Source organism: Podarcis cretensis (assembly GCF_951804945.1).
Source record: "Podarcis cretensis genome assembly, chromosome: 2".
NCBI lineage: Eukaryota > Metazoa > Chordata > Lepidosauria > Squamata > Lacertidae > Podarcis > Podarcis cretensis.
The window spans coordinates 84,633,289-84,652,108 of record NC_137171.1 but is presented as its reverse complement, the minus strand read 5'-3'; the positions used below and the strand labels follow the sequence as shown (position 1 = coordinate 84,652,108).

At 43.4% G+C, this 18,820-nt stretch overlaps 1 protein-coding gene across 5 annotated transcripts in view; it reads right to left on the bottom strand.

The window, feature by feature from the left end:
- FLNB (filamin B) overlaps window positions 1-18,820 on the bottom strand; it is an 82,754-nt gene that overhangs the window by 26,764 nt on the left and 37,170 nt on the right. For all 5 annotated transcript variants that reach the window (XM_079966994.1, XM_079966990.1, XM_079966991.1 and 2 more), the window contains exons 10-25: window positions 18,459-18,585; window positions 17,257-17,393; window positions 16,296-16,489; window positions 15,782-15,895; window positions 15,209-15,352; window positions 14,037-14,160; window positions 13,533-13,693; window positions 12,551-12,641; window positions 11,929-12,098; window positions 8,310-8,427; window positions 7,570-7,832; window positions 5,561-6,158; window positions 4,139-4,312; window positions 3,193-3,355; window positions 2,453-2,613; window positions 1,509-1,676 (exon numbers count right to left, since the gene is read on the bottom strand). In XM_079966994.1, the coding sequence (XP_079823120.1) occupies window positions 1,509-1,676; window positions 2,453-2,613; window positions 3,193-3,355; window positions 4,139-4,312; window positions 5,561-6,158; window positions 7,570-7,832; window positions 8,310-8,427; window positions 11,929-12,098; window positions 12,551-12,641; window positions 13,533-13,693; window positions 14,037-14,160; window positions 15,209-15,352; window positions 15,782-15,895; window positions 16,296-16,489; window positions 17,257-17,393; window positions 18,459-18,585 (2,907 nt within the window). The remainder of the gene's footprint in view (window positions 1-1,508; window positions 1,677-2,452; window positions 2,614-3,192; window positions 3,356-4,138; window positions 4,313-5,560; window positions 6,159-7,569; window positions 7,833-8,309; window positions 8,428-11,928; window positions 12,099-12,550; window positions 12,642-13,532; window positions 13,694-14,036; window positions 14,161-15,208; window positions 15,353-15,781; window positions 15,896-16,295; window positions 16,490-17,256; window positions 17,394-18,458; window positions 18,586-18,820) is intronic.

The following is an 18,820-nucleotide window of genomic DNA, read 5'->3' as shown; positions in this document are numbered from 1 at the left end:
CGTACTCAAGTATTCTTGCATAAGTCTGCAGTACTCAGAACACATTAAATAAAAGCCTGTTAGGTCTTCAGTAACTGGAAGAATGAGGTAAGAGAGGGGACCCAACTACAATTTGTGGAGGGGGGGGGAGGGTTTCATTCATCTGAGGTTCAATGCATTCGCATTCTGTATCTGGCAATGTTATATAGTTGACACGCAAGAGTGCTTAGCATCTAGTAACATCAGAATTGCTTTGGGCTTCTTCCACTAGCCTTCATCCCACCAGGCTGTTCCTTCTTCCAACCCTTGTTTCCTAGCCACCCCCTCACAGCGCTTTCCTCAGGCCTTCACCTCTGTCCCCTTTCCTCCCTCAATCTTTCTACATGCTCTTATCAAGGATCAGGGCACTTCACAGAGAAGGCAGCCAGACACTTGCGTCTCACAGGAGTGGATAGGACCAAGGGTAGCTCAATGAACTCGTTGCCAAAGAGATAACCACCTTAACATGGTGTATCTTTAACAGGTTGTATCTTTAACAGGTTGTATCTTTAACAGGTTGTAAGCAGCCCTTCAAGGTAGCCAAGAAGTGTTTCAAAACGTAGATCCCCCCCCCCCCATTCAGCTGTCAGATGATCCTAGGCCATTTCTCACCACCCTACGAGATACAGTACTATTTTTACCTGAGCTACCTTGCTTTTTTTTAAAAAAAAAAACCAACATTAATATATTTGGATCAGTGTGTACCATTTGTTTTTATTATTTAAATTTATATTCTCATAGCGTCTCACAACAGAACAAAAATGCAAATCAATACATCATGAAAACAATCAAATATTAATACTCCTGTCTGCCGCTTTCTATGCAAGATTTGATTACAATGACTTGTTAGCGGGATTGTTGGTTGAACACCATATTGTCTTAGTGCAAGAAGTTCGTTCAATGACCAGATATGCTCCACTCCAAGTTTCATGTACAGTCATACCTTAGTTGTTGAATGCCCTGGAACTCGTACGTTTGGCTCCTGAACACCGCAAACCCAGAAGTGATAGTTCCAGTTTGCAAACGTTCTTTTGGAACCCGAACGTCTGATGGGGCTTCCACAGTTTCTGATTGGCTGCAGGAGCTTCCTGCAGCCAATCGGAAGCTTCAATTTGGTTTTCGAACGTTTTGGAAGTCGAACGGACTTCCGGAATGTATTCCATTCAGCTTCCAAGATACAAATGTACTCAAACTGCTGTCCTCCCATGTCTGTTTAAACACTAGACTTGCCTTGAAGACTCCCAACTGAGTTATAAAGGAGCACCTTGATTACTGAAGCTCCCAACTTTCTGAAGCACTACAGAGTAACAGCTATATCAGCAGTACCCAAAACTTTGCACTTCAGAACTGTACACGACGCTACTTTTTCTTAGTACCTCCAATTCAACAACTCTTACCAGATACCACTCAGGTGCTTCCAAGTGATGACTTCTGCTAATTATACAACTCATTTAAAAGAAATATCAAGCAATTGCAGTGAAACACATTACCTCTGGGCGCTGTTACTGTAACCTCAAGTGGTGCTACCCCAGCTTTACTGGTATCTACAGTAAACGACTGGGGAATTCCGGCACGGACTGCTGTTCCCAGGCCTGGTCCAGAGACTTTCACCTTGTAGGGGTCAACAACATCTTTTACAGGAACCTTAAATGGACTGCCTGCCAATGAAGAAAGTGCTAGCTCAGTACAAAGGGGAATGTAGCAACTTGTGTAAAGGTGCATCAACAGCCATCCCTAAGGAGCCCAGCTCCTCTCACACTGCTCCCTTGGTCCCCCACTGATGACTATCCTGATAAAATTGGGCAACTTAAATCAGATTTATACTGGCTATTGAGATGGACAAGGATTAAATTTTAATTGAAATGGGACTGTATGCAATGTGAACTTGATGCTCTAATGAGGTGAGAAAAATATGTTTTGGGGCACTGAAAGTTGGTTCTAGCACCCACCACAAAATCTTTAGATACATTTGGGATAGAGCAGTGGCTCAGTGGCTGAGCATCAGCTTCACATGCAAGAAATCCCAGATTCTCAATCTCCAGACAATCCAGGTAGGGCTGGGAGATACCCCCAAACTCAAAACCTGGGGAGCTGCTGCCAGTGTCAACAACACTGAACTAGGTGGACTCTGTAAGACAAATTCTTATGTAGTGGTCAAAGAGCAGCAGCAGCAAAATATACTACTATTGTGTTATAGGTCAATAAGGCTATTTGCTTTGTATTCCCAAAAATCTAAAGGCTCTGCTATGAGACCCTGATTCCCACTGGGAATTTTCTTGCAAAAGCGTGATATGTTGACTTTTTCAAATGCAACACACATTATTTATTATATATTACAAAATCCTTAAAAAGAAAAAAGAAAGTGTTCTCCAACATGAAAGTCAGTTCACAGGCTTTTACTTTGAATCCAACCTCAGGATACAAGCCGTCTTACCAGGGATGTGTTCGCCCCCATAAGTTATGTTGACATCATAATCTCCTGGAACGTAAGGAATATATTCTGCACTGCAGCTGCCATCCTTGTTATCTTTACAACTTATTTTGGATTCTGAGGGTCCTTCAACAGTTATTCCAAGGCCGCCAATTCCAGCCCCTCTGCAAGCATTTAAGGAGAAAAAACAGTTAACATGTTTCTATTACAGCATTTTAAACTCAAGATCCCACTTTGCTTTGCATGACTGCAACTAATTGTTCTCTGCTGCATTCTCTCAGAATGACAGTAGCCTACTAGACAGTTGAGAAGAATAAGAACCTGTAATGCAGGTAGGTCTACATGTTGATTGATTAATGGTTTCTTCAGTTTAAAGTCCAATTTAGCCTGGGGAATTCTGAAGTCATTGGTGAGGACATTACTTGGCAGGCGTGTGAATCACACAAAGACAGTCTGGGGAAAGTCATCAAGAATCAAAGCAATGAGTTGAAGGTGTGTGGGCGGGTTTGTAAGGAAGATGACAATGTTTAAGCCTGTGGTAACGTCAAGATCTCTAAGTTGCTTCTTGCTATTTGTACCTAGCCCATGGCATGTCCCTGTCAATCAGCTACTTTGGAAGGAGAGGCAAGGACACCTGCAATTCTGCATCATGCATCTACAGTCAGATCTTCTAACTTTATTTTACAAATACACAGCTTACTCTGCCCACATTAATGTATCAGAATACAGTCCATCATACTTACCGAGTGACAACAGTGAATGGGTTTGGTTTATTTGTGAAGGCTTCTTGTAGCCCAGCTCCTTGGGCCACCACCCGAGAAGGATGGCATCCTTCCGTAACATCAACCCTGAAAGGGCTGTTTAGTACAGGAACATCATCATAGGTTACTTCAACAGTGTGAGGACCTGCAAGGAGAAGATGAACGTTTACTGGAGAAGTCTCTGAAGCATTGCAAAAGTTACATCACAGGTGTCTGACCATTAGTCTCCACCTTATTTGAATTAACTATTTTCAGAATGCAAGAGAGCTTACTCTAGAACAGGCATCCCCAAACTCGGCCCTCCAGATGTTTGGGACTACAGCTCCCATCATCCCTGACCACTGGTTGTGCTACCTAGGGATGATGGGAGTTGTAGTCCCAAAACAGCTGGAGGGCCGAGTTTTGGGGTGCCTGCTCTAGAACATGTAGTGCCTTCCCCATATTGTTCAACTACAACTCCCACGAGCACCAGCCAGCAGGACCATAGCTAGGGGTTGGTGAGGTGGGCCCCCACCAGGGGCGCAGGCGATTTGGGTGGGTGAGTGAAAAATTGGCAAGAAATATGTCCATAAATATAAATATTGATTACTGCCTCATAATAAATGGTTTCAAATTCATGGTGAATTGAATGGGTGGAAAGTGGGGGGTTGGAGGAGAGGCAGAAAGAAGAGCTTATTTGTCCATGGCTAGGGGGCACAATCTGGGCGGTTCTGCCAGGGGCACAAGATCACCTAGCTATGGCTCTGCCAGCCTATGGTCAGGGAAGATGGGAGTTTTAGTCTAGCAGCATCTGGAGGCCATCAAGTTGGCTACCCTTGTCCTGGAGCAAGCCTGCTCTTCGATGTATGGTAAAATAGAATGGTGCCACTTAGTACGATCTATTTCCTCCCTTATTCTCCCAAAGTCAGTAGCAACTAGCAGACTTTACCTCTTTCATAGGGTGTGAACTCTACTGCATATGTCCCATCGGCATTGTCTTTGATGAGGCAGTCTGTGGAAGCTCCAGAGGGATTTGCAATCTGAGCTTTGATATGGTCTCCGCCAGTCTTGGTCAAGGGTCTAGCATCTACGGTGAAATCGGTGGTGGCTTCACGGAAAACATCTATGAAATAAAGTTGGGAAACAGCTTTGTTTTGGGCAGAACCATGTGCAAGAATTCCATGCTTCTGCATGGAAATAGGTTCAGCCGCTCTGAGACAGCAATGGTACTCCAGAGACCCAAATGGTATCATGCAAGAATGATCCCAACCAAGCAGTTTCCCGCAAACCTGCTCACCTATGCCATATTTTGCCAAGGTGCTTTCCTACAGTCTCATGAGTCACTATCAACCCACAGAAATGAGGAAGTGAGCCATGTGATTTGGTAGCGGGAAGGGTGCTTTCCTGGAAAGCACTGTGAACTGCCAGGGGCACATCTAAGCATGTACTGGGATATGCAGGTTAAGAGTCATGCGAGTGACAACAAAAGTACAGTGGTACCTCTGGTTATGAACGTAATTCGTTCCAGAGGTCCGTTCTTAACCTGAGGTACCACTTTAGCTAATGTGGACTCCTGCTGCCACCGTGCCGCCAGCATGCGGTTTCTGTTCTCATCCTGGGGCAAAGTTCTTAACCCGAGGTACTACTTCCGGGTTAGCAGAGTCTGTAACCCGACGTGTTTATAACCCGAGGTACCACTGTATAGTGTGTGCATGCACACAAAACCTTATACCACGAACAAACTTTGTTGGTCTCGAAGGTGCTACTGGACAATTTTTTAATTTTTTTATACAGATCAAGGGAAGTAGTACCACTCTAGTCTGCCTTAGACAGATCACACTTGGAATTTTGTGTGCAATTCTGGGCACCACAATTTAAGAAGGATGTTGACAAGCTGGAACATGTGCAGAGGAGGGCAACCAAGATGATCAAGGGTATGGAAACTAAGACTTATGAGGAGCGCTTAAAGGAGCTATGTTTAGCCTGGAAAAGAGGAGACAGAGGAGATATGATAGCCATCTTCAAATATCTTAAGGGCTGTCACATGGAGGAGGGAACATGCTTGTTTTCTCCTGCTCTGGAGGGTAGGACTCAAACCAATGGCTTCAAGTTGCAAGAAAGGAGATTCCAACTAAACATTCAGAAAAACTTTCTTACAGTAAGAGCTGTTTGGCAGTGGAATAGTCTCCCATGAGAGGTGGTGGACTCTCTTTCCTTGGAGGTTTTTAAACAGAGGTTGGATGGTCATCTGTCATGGATGCTCTAGCTGAGATTCCTGCACTGCAGGGGGTTGGACTAGATGACTCTTGGGTACCTTCCAACTAGATTCTACAAGTGCTACAAACCTAAAGAGAAACTAAGGGAGGCATACCTTTTCCTTCAATTCCTGGCCCAAACACTTTGACTTGACTTGTGTCCACAGCCGGATCAACTTTGACCCGTGCAGGGAAGTTTGGCACTGGTTCTCCGCCGTATTTCATCTTGAGTGTGTACATCCCGGCAGAAAGTGGGACGTATGTAACTGCGTAGGTTCCATCCTTGTTATCCTGAACCTCGACATCTGCCTTGGAGCCAGAATCAGACACAGCTTCCATATCCAGAGTCCCAGGCCCAGCTTCTGAGCAGTCTACATGTAGCAAGCCTGCTTCCCCCACTTTGCCATGTTCAAGCCCAGGGCCTGTGGCGACTACTTTAGAAGCGTCAAAAGGCATTTCAACGTCTGCTCTGAAAGGAGAGCCAGGAATATGGACGTCTTCAAAGAGGATGTTCACAAGGTATTCGCCAGGTTTCGTAGGCAGGTAGGAGACTGAGCAAGTGCCGTCCCCATTATCGGAACATTCTATCTTGGCTTCGCACGGGCCTTCGACTGTCAACCCCAGACCACCAGTTCCAGCTCCTTTGGTGTCTATTGTGAATTCAGCAGGCTTTCCAACAAGGCCTCCTTGAAGACCTGGACCATAGGCTCTCACCTGGGAAGAACAAGTGCTGAATTAAGTATTTAACCAGAAAGGGATCGGAGCCAGTTCTAGAGTTCTCTTATGTTAGTGGTCTGCAGTCACTAAATAGATGTATAAGAACCAAACAGTATTTCTATTGTTCAAAGGCACTGTTATCATCACTATCACAAGTTATCATTATCACAAGTCAGCAAGATTTCAAGCTCAACATTTTTTTCTTCGATTTTGAAAATGTAGCGACATTGCACAACAGTTGGCCTAATTAGCATATTGCTGCCAACTTGATTCTCATTAATCTAATCTGTTTTGAAAGCAAGAGAGCTGACCCAATCAGCACAAAGGAAAACAAGAGCTAAAACGGTCCCATGTGATTTATCATTAACTTCTTCAGAAATTGCCAACATTTCTTCAACAGGAACTACGAAAGAAATAGGCCTTTTAATCCTGCCAGCAATTACAAGGCTCAACATGCATTAAAATAACGTAGAAGCTTAGATCGTTACCAAAATGCCAGACATTAATGCGTAATCACAGATGATCCAAAATAATTCTGAGTAAATTGTAATGTCTTATATCAACTCACTGCACAATCTAACAAATTTACCAATTTGTAATATATGAGAACGCCAAGAGAGAAAACAATTAAGATCCATGGCTATTACTGTACCTCTTCTGGAACAGTTCTGAGTCCATAATGAATTTGAGGGAAATTGAATGGTGGGGGTAAATATCAATAGGCTATTTGAAGGGGTAATGAATGGGGATAGCATAAGGGTACAGTGGTGCCCCGCAAGACGAAAAGAATCCGTTCCGCGAGTCTCTTCGTCTTGCAGTTTTTTTGTCTTGCGAAGCAACCCTATTAGCGGCTTAGCGGATTAGCGCTATTAGCAGCTATTAGCGGCAAAGCGGCTATTAGCAGCTTAGAAAAAGGGGGGGAAAGTGAATAAAATCGCAAGACTCGCAAGACGTTTTCGTCTTGCGAAGCAAGCCCATAGGGAAATTCGTCTTGCGAAGCACCTCGAAAAACGGAAAACCCTTTCGTCTAGCGGGTTTTTCGTCTTGCGAGGCATTCGTCTTGCGGGGCACCACTGTAATTTGATTTGAAGGAGGATCTGCTAGGAAACTGGGTCAAATTAACTGAAGAGGAAGTGCTCTGGGGTGATCTGAGAGAGTGCAAATTAAATAATTTGGGAGGTTAATAAGTTTAAGATTCTGTGAAATTTGAATTCAAACTCATGTAAGGTTAGCAAATGCACATCTATGTCTGTGGGCCCATGCCCCAAATTTGCGTCTAAGGGCTTCTGCTAAAAGATAACACTTGCCACACTTTTCAACAGTGTAATGCACATACATCACAACTTGCCAAGCAATGGAAGCATCCAAATCTCACCCACCCATGTAGCAAGGGTTAGCAACAGCTTACCTTGGAAGGATCTGGTGGCAGAGTGGCTTCCACAGCGTAAGGGCTTCCTGGGACTGGATTCCCATCATAATTGACATCAACTAGATAAAGGCCCTCCTCCCGTGGGATATACTTTGCAGTGCTACACTCTTTGCCTACTACAGGCTCCACAAGACATGGCACGGCTTGCTTGCTGGGGCTGAAGATGTTCACATCGAGTTTGCCCTGTCCACCAGCGCCTTTCGAATCAATTAGAAATTCTTGATCCTTCCCTACTTCGACTCCTTCAGAAAGGAAAGGAGACTCAGTTATGGCATGTTCTCTTTCTCTACACTGACCATAGGTCATATTCAGAACAAAATTCATACCAGCTATCAATACAACGACATAGGGAGACTGTACATTCCAAAATTTGTACAGTTACTATTTCATTTTGCAAGCCAACCTCAGAGTTAACACTCAAACTCAGTAGAACGGAGACTCAGTAGAACGGAGAACTCTCGCTTCAAGTACTTGCCTTAAATGGGCTGCTCTTTCCAAAGCAGAGAACAGCCAAATTTCAGTTTAACAGCGAGAACATATACATACACCCTTCTCCACCCAAAATTCTCAGGTTTGAACAAACTCAGAAGTTCTACACAACACACAAAACAGTAATATCTGTCAATTCAGGTGTCTACTGGCATCCTGACCTCCAGTCCAGATAGTTTATTCTGTACATGAGTTTTAAAAAAAAAGCTCACGTTACTTAAGTTACTTACTGTTTTCCAGGCCATTAACTTTAATTTTGCTTAGGTCAAGTGGAGCAGCAACACCTACAGTGAAAGGACTCCTGGGGATGGGATCACCACCATAGCTCACTTGAACATTCATGCTACCCTAGAGAGATTGGACAGATTGGAAAACATTGTTTCTTATTTCGATATTTGCTACAAGCCAGAAACTACAGCAGCAGAGTCTGACATACAACTGCCCCCTAATACTGCATCGTGCATATCTTCAGACACCAGGAAGCAAAAGCTTATCCCAAACCTCCAGAGTTCTACTTAAAATTGTTCGGCAGTATATACAAGCAAAGTTGTAGAGGCAAGTAGGAGAAATCCCAATTGGCAGGTTTTGTGCAGATGCAGCCTTGGCATGAAGCTTTTAGAAGTTCTGCATTTAAAGGCTAAAATACTAGTATGTTTTTACTAGGGTACCAAGATGCTCTGCCCTGTTATAGATGAAATTGTGCCCAGTCATGCCCTATAAGGACCCGTATTTTGCTAGCTTCACTCTTAAGCCTACTGTGTTTCAAACTAATCTATTTTTTACAAATTTCAGCAAAATACAAGTTTTTAAACCAAGGATACTGTAAATCAGTTAACTACAGTTAATCTGCAAGGGCTTAATACTAGGCAAAACATCAGAAATAACACGACGACTACTCTGCAGGTTAAGGTTTGCTGTTTTACCCTTCTTATAGATGTGTAAAAATACTGTTGGGGTCCTCTACAGTTTTATTTCTATACCGCCCTATAAGGACGCAGGTGGCGCTGTGGTCTAAACCACTGAGCCTAGGGCTTGCCAATCGGAAGATCGGCGGTTTGAATCCCCACAACGGGGTGAGCTGCCATTGTTCGGTCCCTGCTCCTGCCAACCTAGCAGTTCAAAAGCACGTCAAAGTGCAAGTAGATAAATAGGTACCGCTCTGGCGGGTAGGTAAACGGCATTTCCGTGCGCTGTTCTGGTTTCGCCAGAAGCGGCTTTGTCATGCTGGCCACATGACCTGGAAAACTGTCTGCAGACAAACGTCGGCTCCCTCGGGCAGTAAAGCGAAATGAGCACCGCAACCCCAGAGTAGTTCACGACTGGACTTAACTGTCAGGGGTCCTTTGCCTTTTTATACTGCCCTATACCTGAAGGTCTCAGGGTGGTTCACATTAAAAATCACTTACATAAAATCAAAACAAAAACCAGACCCACCCCCACCCCCGAAAAGAGCCAGCATTTTAAAAAAGGGTATAGGATGTCAGGTCAGGCAAAGGCCTGGTTGAAGAGGAATGTTTTTGTCTGGTGCCTAAAGATGTATAGTGAAGGTGCCTGACAAACTTCCCTGGGGAGAGCATTCCACAGACAGGAAGCCACTGCAGAGAAGGCCCATTCTTGTGTTGCCACCCTCCTGACCTCTACATGGATGTCTACACTGTGTATGTATACTCCCAAGTCCGTAACTATCAAATTTATAATCTACAAATAAGAGATACAGGAAGGGCAAAAGAAAAACCCACTAATGGAAATGTAAGAAATCTTCAGCTGATAAAACCTTTGTGTATGGCAAAGGGTGTTTTATATATCAACTCCAATAGTTTAAACCTAACAGACCCATTCAAAATCCAACATTCTGTATCTAAGGTATTTCCAACAACATCAAAACAGGCCACCCATATGTTGGCTGCAACCTGCTTTCCCAGTTTCCCATTCGTCCGTTACAGTCTGAGCTGCACCTATTAACACCACAAGACAGTCAACTTCACTTTTGATTCTGTAAAACAGCTAAATTAGGTGCCAAGAAACGAAGCATTTGCTGCCTAGAAACTGCCATGCATTCGTCTGCAATGTTCCCATATGGGCACAAGATTAATGCATCCAGAATCTTCAGCCTCCCTTTGTTCATTTGCTATAGAACACTAATAAATTTGAAGGAACAGAGGCAGGCTATAGAGAAGAGACTTTGAAATTCAGATTTTTCAGTTAAGCTAGTTGGGCACGGGCCAGCAAAGCATAGAATGTTAACTCCCTGTGACTAAGGTGCATATAATGTGGCAGTTCTGGAAATTAATCCCTTGGATAAGGCATTTGGGAATGGAAGTTACATTTTCACAGGGCCCGGAGCAGTTTAATGTTTGATAAGTAGTATTTGTCACTGCTATGTTTACAGACTGACAGAGCAAAAGAGCAGACTGCAATGTTTGCTTACTCCACCCCTTATTCACTTTAACCAGCTCGCTCTCCCCTTCCCCCTCCAGAACCTCTATCAACGTTTGCTTCAAAAATGCAATGTACATATGGTGCAGTGTTCAAATATGGCAGTATTTCTCAACAGTGCCACCACCTACTATAATTTTCAACCCCTGACAGAGTGCTGGCAGAATGCCAGCATTCAGTTTCCTGAGTTTACCTCTGCTTCCTTTATCTAAGCTGGGAGCCCATGGGCCAAATATTCTACACTGTACCCAGAAAGCAGGTCGCATTTTTGAATGCTCTCCATGCAGAAGAGGTTCCCTGCACAAAATAATTCAGCATCACCTGTGAATTAAGGTCCAGTGTAGTCTTCTCCTAAATGTGCTAGTTTATGACACACAACATGGATAACTTTAAAGGACGATGAGGCTATTCTTGGCCGCTAGCCACAATGGCTAGGTACTGCCTACACTGTCAAAGTCATCATGCTTCTGAATACCAGTTGCTAGAAATCTGAATTGTGGAAAGTGCTGTTGTACTCCAGTCCCATTTGCAGCCACTGTGAGAACAGGATGTTGGACGAAACGGGCCTTTGGCCTGAACCAGCAGGGATGTTCTTGGGACATGCGGTGAACTTTTTATGCGAGGAAGCATTTACAAACAAGGCTCTATGCAAATGGGTAGAAACCACAATTCTACAATTCTGTAAGGAATCAAGCGTAAAATGGCTTAGCTGTCATCCGTGTGTATCTTGGATTTGGTAAGCATAGGAAAAAATTAGTACTTTCTGAGGTGTAAGCAAGCCAGGAACAGTTAACTGGCCTCCAAAGAACACATTCAACAAGCGTCAGCCATATTTTGAAGACAGTCCCTCAAATGCACCCCACCACTTGCAAACTTGCTGCAAGTTGCTGGAGGATAGTACACAGCACCACTGTTTTCCGAAGTCATAAACTCCAGTTCTATTTACACCAGCCAGTGTCACGAGCGGCATGCCAAAGAGAAAGCTGGCATTGAAGTTTCTGCTACCGAGATCCAACTAAAACAAAAGCCTATAGAACCCAGCTACTCCAAATTATGGACACCTAAAAGTTGCACAAAATACCCAAAGGATCATCTCGGTATAAAAATGAACATGGCTTAGATGAAAGACCACCTGTATCAATGGACCAATACAGATGCCCGGCAGTGCAGAAACCAGGAAGGGATCACAAGAAGAGCAGGATTACACAGCAGTCACTATACTTAAACTACTAGGGGCAAAAATGAAAGTTGCAGCTCGTAACATCATTTCAAACATAAAGTGATAGTTCAGCCAAACCATCCCTGGGAGAGGAGATCACGGTCTCCTCCTCTGGTCCTGCTGCTATCATGCTGCCTGGGGCTAAGCCATGAGACAGAAGAGATCACATTAATACCTCTTATAGGAAATCCTACCTGCTGTACTGGAGTGTATCTTACGGTGTGTGAATAATCATAGTTGTCAATTATGTCCAAATCTTTGACAGCATCTCCTGCCATCGGTCCACTGAACTGAACATCCAGAGGGGCTTTTCCAGCACCTTTTGTGAACACGGTGAAATGTGTTGGCTTCCCATTTTCCACACCTAAGTAGGAGAAAAAGTAGATCATCATCACCCCTTAAGGCATATTCAGAAAGAAGGTGTGCCATGCTTTCTTTTTCTTTTAACAGAATGAAGACGCCAGGCTAATACCAAACTGAACTCTTTGTGATTAAGTTTTTTTGTATCAATGGACTGATCTCTCCTAAATACAGAATTGTAGAGGTGAGATCCAACAGTGTCCTAGTGGATTTTCCCTTCCTTCTCCTTCCCACTGCAGTCCCCTAAGGCTAAAGAACACATTTTGGATTTGGACACATGCAAGGAGCTGCGAGGGAGGAGAGGAAAAGGAAGTCCCTTCTGCTTAAGTGGGAGTCCATTGCACAAGGAGTATGTGCAAACTGGGTATTGCTCTGTTTTAATATGAAGACAAAAGAAACAAGCAAACAGCTGTCATGACAAACTTCCACACTCACCAAGTTAAGATGAACTCTCACCTGTTTTACTTAGTCCAGGCCCTTCAGCCTTCACCTTGCTTGCATCATGTGATGGTTCCACTTTCACTCTGAAAGGGCTTGTAGGGATTTCCTTCAAGACAAAAAAAGCTTTGTTTCAATGTAAGTTTTCTTTTCAAGTAAGAAAATACAAAAAAACTAGCTCATGATACACCCGGGGCATCTTTCCAAAATATATATATTCAAACATACACCAGACTATGAAGTTATTGACTTCCTTCTATTTACAAAGAATACCAAAATAAAATCAACGTTTTGTGGCAGAGACCACCTTAAGTAATCAACTCTTTGTGTGTACTCCAGAAACCCCATTATTAATCTAATCTTCTGCTCCAGAAGGTCAAAAGGCAAATGCTGATCCTGCTTAGACCACCCTTGGCCTAAATGCACATATCATGCGACATTTCAAGTGGTCATTCAAACAAATGCCACAGTGCCATACAGAGAGGAAGTGATGCTTTGCATGGTATCTTTTCTGCCATTGGTTTAACGAGCATTCCTATTTCTTGGTGTGTGCCTTTTAGAAGTGCCCTAAATTTTTATTTAACTGATGCTAAATGAGAAACTTGTAAGGACTCTTGTTTGGAATCAGTTCCGACTACAATCAGCCCTTGGCCACAGAGCAAGAGAACATCAAATTTATTATCCATTTTTGTATTATCTGTGCATTAAACAAGTTTCATTTCTAAAGAGCAAGCTGACCAGTGACAACTGCAAGGGAGTCAGAAACAACTGCAGAACATGAAATCAAGAGCCCATTAAGTGTTTTTTTATCTGCTACAACCATCTCTATATATTATCAGATACGTTTTTATAATTGCTGTTCTTCATCATAAACCACCCTGAGGACCTTCAGGTGTGAATCAGTCATACAATAATGTCATACATACAGAAGCTTCAGCTAACCAGAGAGCAATATAAAATGGCATCTCAACTCCCCCCCTCCACCATCATAACTACATACCTCTCCAGCAAACAGCACTTTGACAGTGTAACGCCCAGCTGCAGGGGGTGTGTATTTAACCGTGAATGTATCATTAGCATTATGTATGATGCCAAAGTCTATGTCCTGCTCTTCTTCACTCAATACGTGAGCATCACATTTAATGCCCACACTGACATCACCTAGGAAGAAAACAAAAGTATCAATTTTTAGTAAAATGACTTCACAATTGCTCCCTCATATCAGTAGTTGTGGCCTGACCCCTAGTATGGAGAACCCTCCGCCCTCCAGATGTTGTTGAACTACCAACTACCCCTGGCCATTGGTCATGTTTGCTAAAGCTGATAGGAGTTGCATTTTAGCAACATCTTGAGAGCCCAAGGCTCTCTACTCCTGCTTAACACATTTACACAGACTTAACAGCCTTGTCAGCCACTTCCATTAGCACATTTCTTTCTAGAACAATTCCACTGGAACAGCAGCAAATAGAGCTTAGGTTAACGGTGTTAGTGATTCTGGTTTTACCTTCTCCTGCCTCCGTGCAGTCTACTGTGAAGTGAGTAGGTTCATTGGCTTTCAGACCAGTTCTCTCCACCCCAGGTCCAATAACTTTCACCTTCTGGGGATGACTGCCTTGCCCAATCTGGACCTGGGGGGGGGACATTTCATCCAATTAAAGGAGGAGCCACTTTGATTACACAAGCCCTTTATTTATTACAACATTTGTATGCCACTCCATAAAAGGGAAGGCTTACAGTAAGTATTCGACAATGTGGAGACAAAATAAAATCATGAACAGGGACCTAAATACAAGATAACAAAACCTGAGGCAACCCCAAAGTTAAAAATGAATTTAAGAACTGAGAGGACCAGAAAACATGAGTATTTCTGAATCTGGTCATAACTTTTCCTAATCTCATTTACATCTTTAATGGTGCATTATTAATTATTATTATTATTATTATTTCAATTTATATACCACCCTTTATCAAAAGATCTTAGGACGGTGCACAACATTAAGAACACATTTTACAGAGCATAATTATAAAAACTTGATAAAAAGCATAATGACAAACAGCATAATAATCAAATAGTCATAACAACAGTTTTCCCCACCCAAGCTTTAACAGACCATAGGTTGTTTAATGGCCAAAGGCCTCGATACAGAGGAATATTTTTGCCTGGCACATAAAGATGTGCAATGATAGCACAAAGCAACTGAACTTTTGGTTACAGCAGTGGTGGAGAACATCCAAATCAGACCCACCAGGCTTCTCCATTTGGCCTACAAGACCATTTTGGCCTAAACCACACAGACCTGCCCTACAGCCTCATATGATGTCAAGAGTGCTTGGGGAATAGGGCTGAAAGAGAATTTTCAGGCACTGCTCAGCAGCAGCAGCAAAACTCTGTTGGGTCTTGCAAGCACGTTTTTCTTTTAAAGAAACTGGTCACCTGGTATCAGGTGACTGACGGGCAGGTGGCACCACCCACTTGTCAAACTTGGCCTGCAAGCAGGTGAGGGACATAAAGATCCAGCCTGCCAGATGGATCCAGTTTTCCACCTCTGGGCTTAGTGTAATACTACCAACTAAATGCCAGTTAACATAAGCAAGGGTTTGCGCATAAGACATGGCAAGACATGCTACAACTGGAGGATAAAGAGCTGCAGCTATTTAGCTGCTTTTAAAACTTACCCTGTAAGGACTATTGGGCACATTAGCTCCTCCCCAAGTAAGAGCAAGTGTGTGCTTGATTGGTTTTGTTGGATTGTAAGAGCAGGCATAGATACCATCTGGCTTGCTTTTCATTTGGATGTCAATAGGATTCCCTTCTGCATCCTGTTAAAAAAAAGGAAGAATGTAGATCCTCTTAAGAGGGGCGACATACAGACCAACATGGTTTTGGAATCCTATCACTGCTGGTTTTACCACAAATGATGGCGAGTCAAGAGTCTTTAGTGCAAGCTGACAAGACCAATAGTGCAATTCTTTCCTATCAAGGAATTAACCTGATCCTGGATCTTAGAAGGACTTGGGCTCAGGGCATATTCACACTTGCCAATATGGCAAGTGCCAGGACTAGGCTAATGGCCCATCAAGTCCAGCATCCTGTGATGCCTGTCTGTGGCCATATGGCATCTTAAGTATTTCTGCCCGTCAGACTAATACCCTTAAGAAGAAAAATCCCAACTTCTGAACACAATTCCAAGGCTACAGTTCCAGATGACTTAGTGAGAAGCAAATGCAGCCTGGAACTCTGGACCTTACCTGTGCATAGATCCTCAGAGGGGCACTCCCAGCTTCCTTTGTGTCAACTGTAAACTCTGCAGGGTTGTTCACAATGCAGCCAGTCCGCTCCAGCCCTGGACCGTAAGCTTTTACCTAAGAAAGATCAGCAGAAACATAAGAGAATATGTCAACATACCTTTACAGGTTGTTAATAGCTCAGACTACAATGCCCAAAGTTTGTTTGAGTGAGATACCTGGATATACCTTGCATGTCACTGCTAAAATAAATAGTTTTCCACTTGATGTTCTTGGGAACATCTCACAATGCAACGCATACATGCACTAGTGCCTAAATTTACAACAGTCCTCAATGGAAGGAGTTTCTCCTGTAATGAACTTCTAACCTGGGACAGACTCATATCTGGTGTTGCCGTGAGTTTCCTTTAAATTGGGGCTAAATCCTGACCCTGAATACCATCTAGCACAGTTTATACAGAAGCCTGACAGATTAACAGCTTTTTTGAGAGAGAGAGGCAGCTCCTCAGATACTTGCCTTGTCAGAGTTGAAGCCTGGAGAAGCAGGCTGGATGAACGCCATGTAGGGGCTGTCTTTGATATCTTCGTCATCGCACATGATGTGAACGGCATATTCACCAGGCTCTTTGGGCCAGTATTTCACATCGCACGAGCCATCATTCTGATCATCACATTCAATTTTGGCTTGAGATGGGCCTTCAATGGCAAAACCTAAAAGAAGCAAACATGTTAGCAGTGCTGTTAAGAGGTGCCATGCTTTAGCTAGTAGGACTCAAAGACCTTGGGTTGCCTGTTCAAAACCATTTTTTAAATCCACAGCATTAAAGCCTGTTAAGCAGGTTTTGTTTGAGGTAACCCTTATGTGAACTGAAACCATCTATTGCAAAGCAAACCAGAAAACTCACTGCAGTTACTGTGCTTCAGGGGCCGTGTGCTGAATTTCTCATCACTTTTGTCAGAAGCCAGTTTAGTGTTGCGGTTAGAGTGCTGGACTGGGTGGCCTTGGGGCTAGTCACAGTCTCTCAGCCTCACAGGGTTGTTGTGAAGTTAGAGTGGGGTGTAAGTGGGACAAAGAAGACTAATTTGTGCCAACTTGAGCTTCTAGGAGGAAAAAATGGCTTATAAATGTACTAATTAATTTTAAAAGTCCTTCCCCTTGGTGTTATAGCACTGGGGCCTGCTAAAAGGCAGGGCCAATAATGAAGTTACCAGAGACATCGTAACCATCACAAAATCATGAGAATCAAAGGCATCAGCCAACATTTACTGCCTGTCATGCTAAAACTGGGTGGAGGACAGTGTCATCATTGTTCTTGTCAAAAGTGCTATACAAATCAATTTCTTTTAAATCCAATTGGATGTGGTTCCACACCCACTGCAATGTGATGTTGAGAGACTTTCTCCATGTGAAGTTAGCTAGGCATCACATAAATGCAATAACCATTTAGCAAAGCAGGGCAAGCCAGGCAAGTTCTTACCTAAGGATCCAACTTCTGGGCCAATGGATTCTACCACAAAGTCGGCAGATTTACCAACAACGCCTTCATGAAGGCCTGGCCCCCAGGCTCTTACTTTCTGAGGACCAGGTTCAGGGCCTACTTGAACTTCAAATGGGCTATGACAGAAACACCAGAAAGCAGGATTAGGAGCAATTAATATCAGATACTAAAGATGGGCTCAAGTAGAGCCACAGAGATGTAGCTAACTAGAAACATTGTCCTCATGCATTTTTGTAAGTGCCTCCTGGGTTGGATCCAGACGTCAAAAAACCTCTTCCTTTCTTTTCCATTTCTGCCACTGGAATCAGATCAGGTAGATTGGGTAGGGAGAGGAAGGATATGATGCACCTGGGACTCTAGGAAAAGCTTGGGACTGAAAGCAGCAATGGTCACCACTATCCTTCCCTACGCTGTCAATGATTCCAGTTACAGCCTGAATCCAGAACAAGGCAGAGCTTACTGTGCAATCACCTCTGTCCAGCTAAAAGACCGGGAGCTACAGATAGATGAAGTGGGAGCCTAACCTCTATGTGGTGCATCACTTGGAAAACAGACAGGGACCAATGAAAGCTAAAATATGGCAGATATTCCAAAGGTTGCCTACAATAAATTCCACTCTTTAAATAAAATCTGAATAATCTTGGTGCTACCAAATAGTAATCTGATACCTAGAAATACAGATGAAAGCTTGTGCCACAAGAATTTGTTGGCCTTTAATGTGCCACAGGATTTGATTTCTTTTTAATGCAGCAGACATAAGTCTCCCTCTTCAGAAATTGAAATATACAATTTGTCCAAACAGGGTAGTACCCTTGTACTAGACACTAAAAGGTAAAGGTACCCCTGACCGTTAAGTCCAGTCGTGGATGACTCTGGGGCTGCGCGCTCACCTCACTCTATAGGTGAAGGGAGCCGGCGTTTGTCCACAGACAGCTTCTGGGTCATGCGGCCAGCAAGACTAAGCTATTTCTGGCGAACCAGAAGTGGTACCTATTTATCTACTTGCACTTGACATGCTTTTGAACTGCTAAGTGGGCAGGAGCTGGGACCGAACAACAGTACTACCATCCGTTAATTTGCTCTGGGCAGATGTGGAAACTTAAGCAGTTCCAACGTGTTTGGTAGGGAATACACATCCATTGCTTAAAACAAACAAACCTGAAATGGATGTTCTAACTCACCTTTTAGGGATGTTGTGGCCTCCCCATGAGATTGTCACAATGTATTTTCCTGGGGTTACTGGATAGTATTCAAAAGCATACACGCCATCCACATACTCCTTTTGTTTCACAAGTTCCTCCAGACCTTCTGCAGAAATATCATCAATCTAGCATTAGCCTTCCATAGTTACAGCCTCAATCCTCTGGTTACAGGCAATTTTGCCCCTTTCCAGTATTTTAAGAAAAATTGCTAAGAATGAAGTCATCCCCCCCCCCACCAGAAATAGTTTGCAAGGAGGAGAAATGGCCTCCAAGTTGTCATGCAAGAAAGATGGCATAAATATTTCCAGAAGAGATCGATGAGTGAAAGTGTTACGTTACCT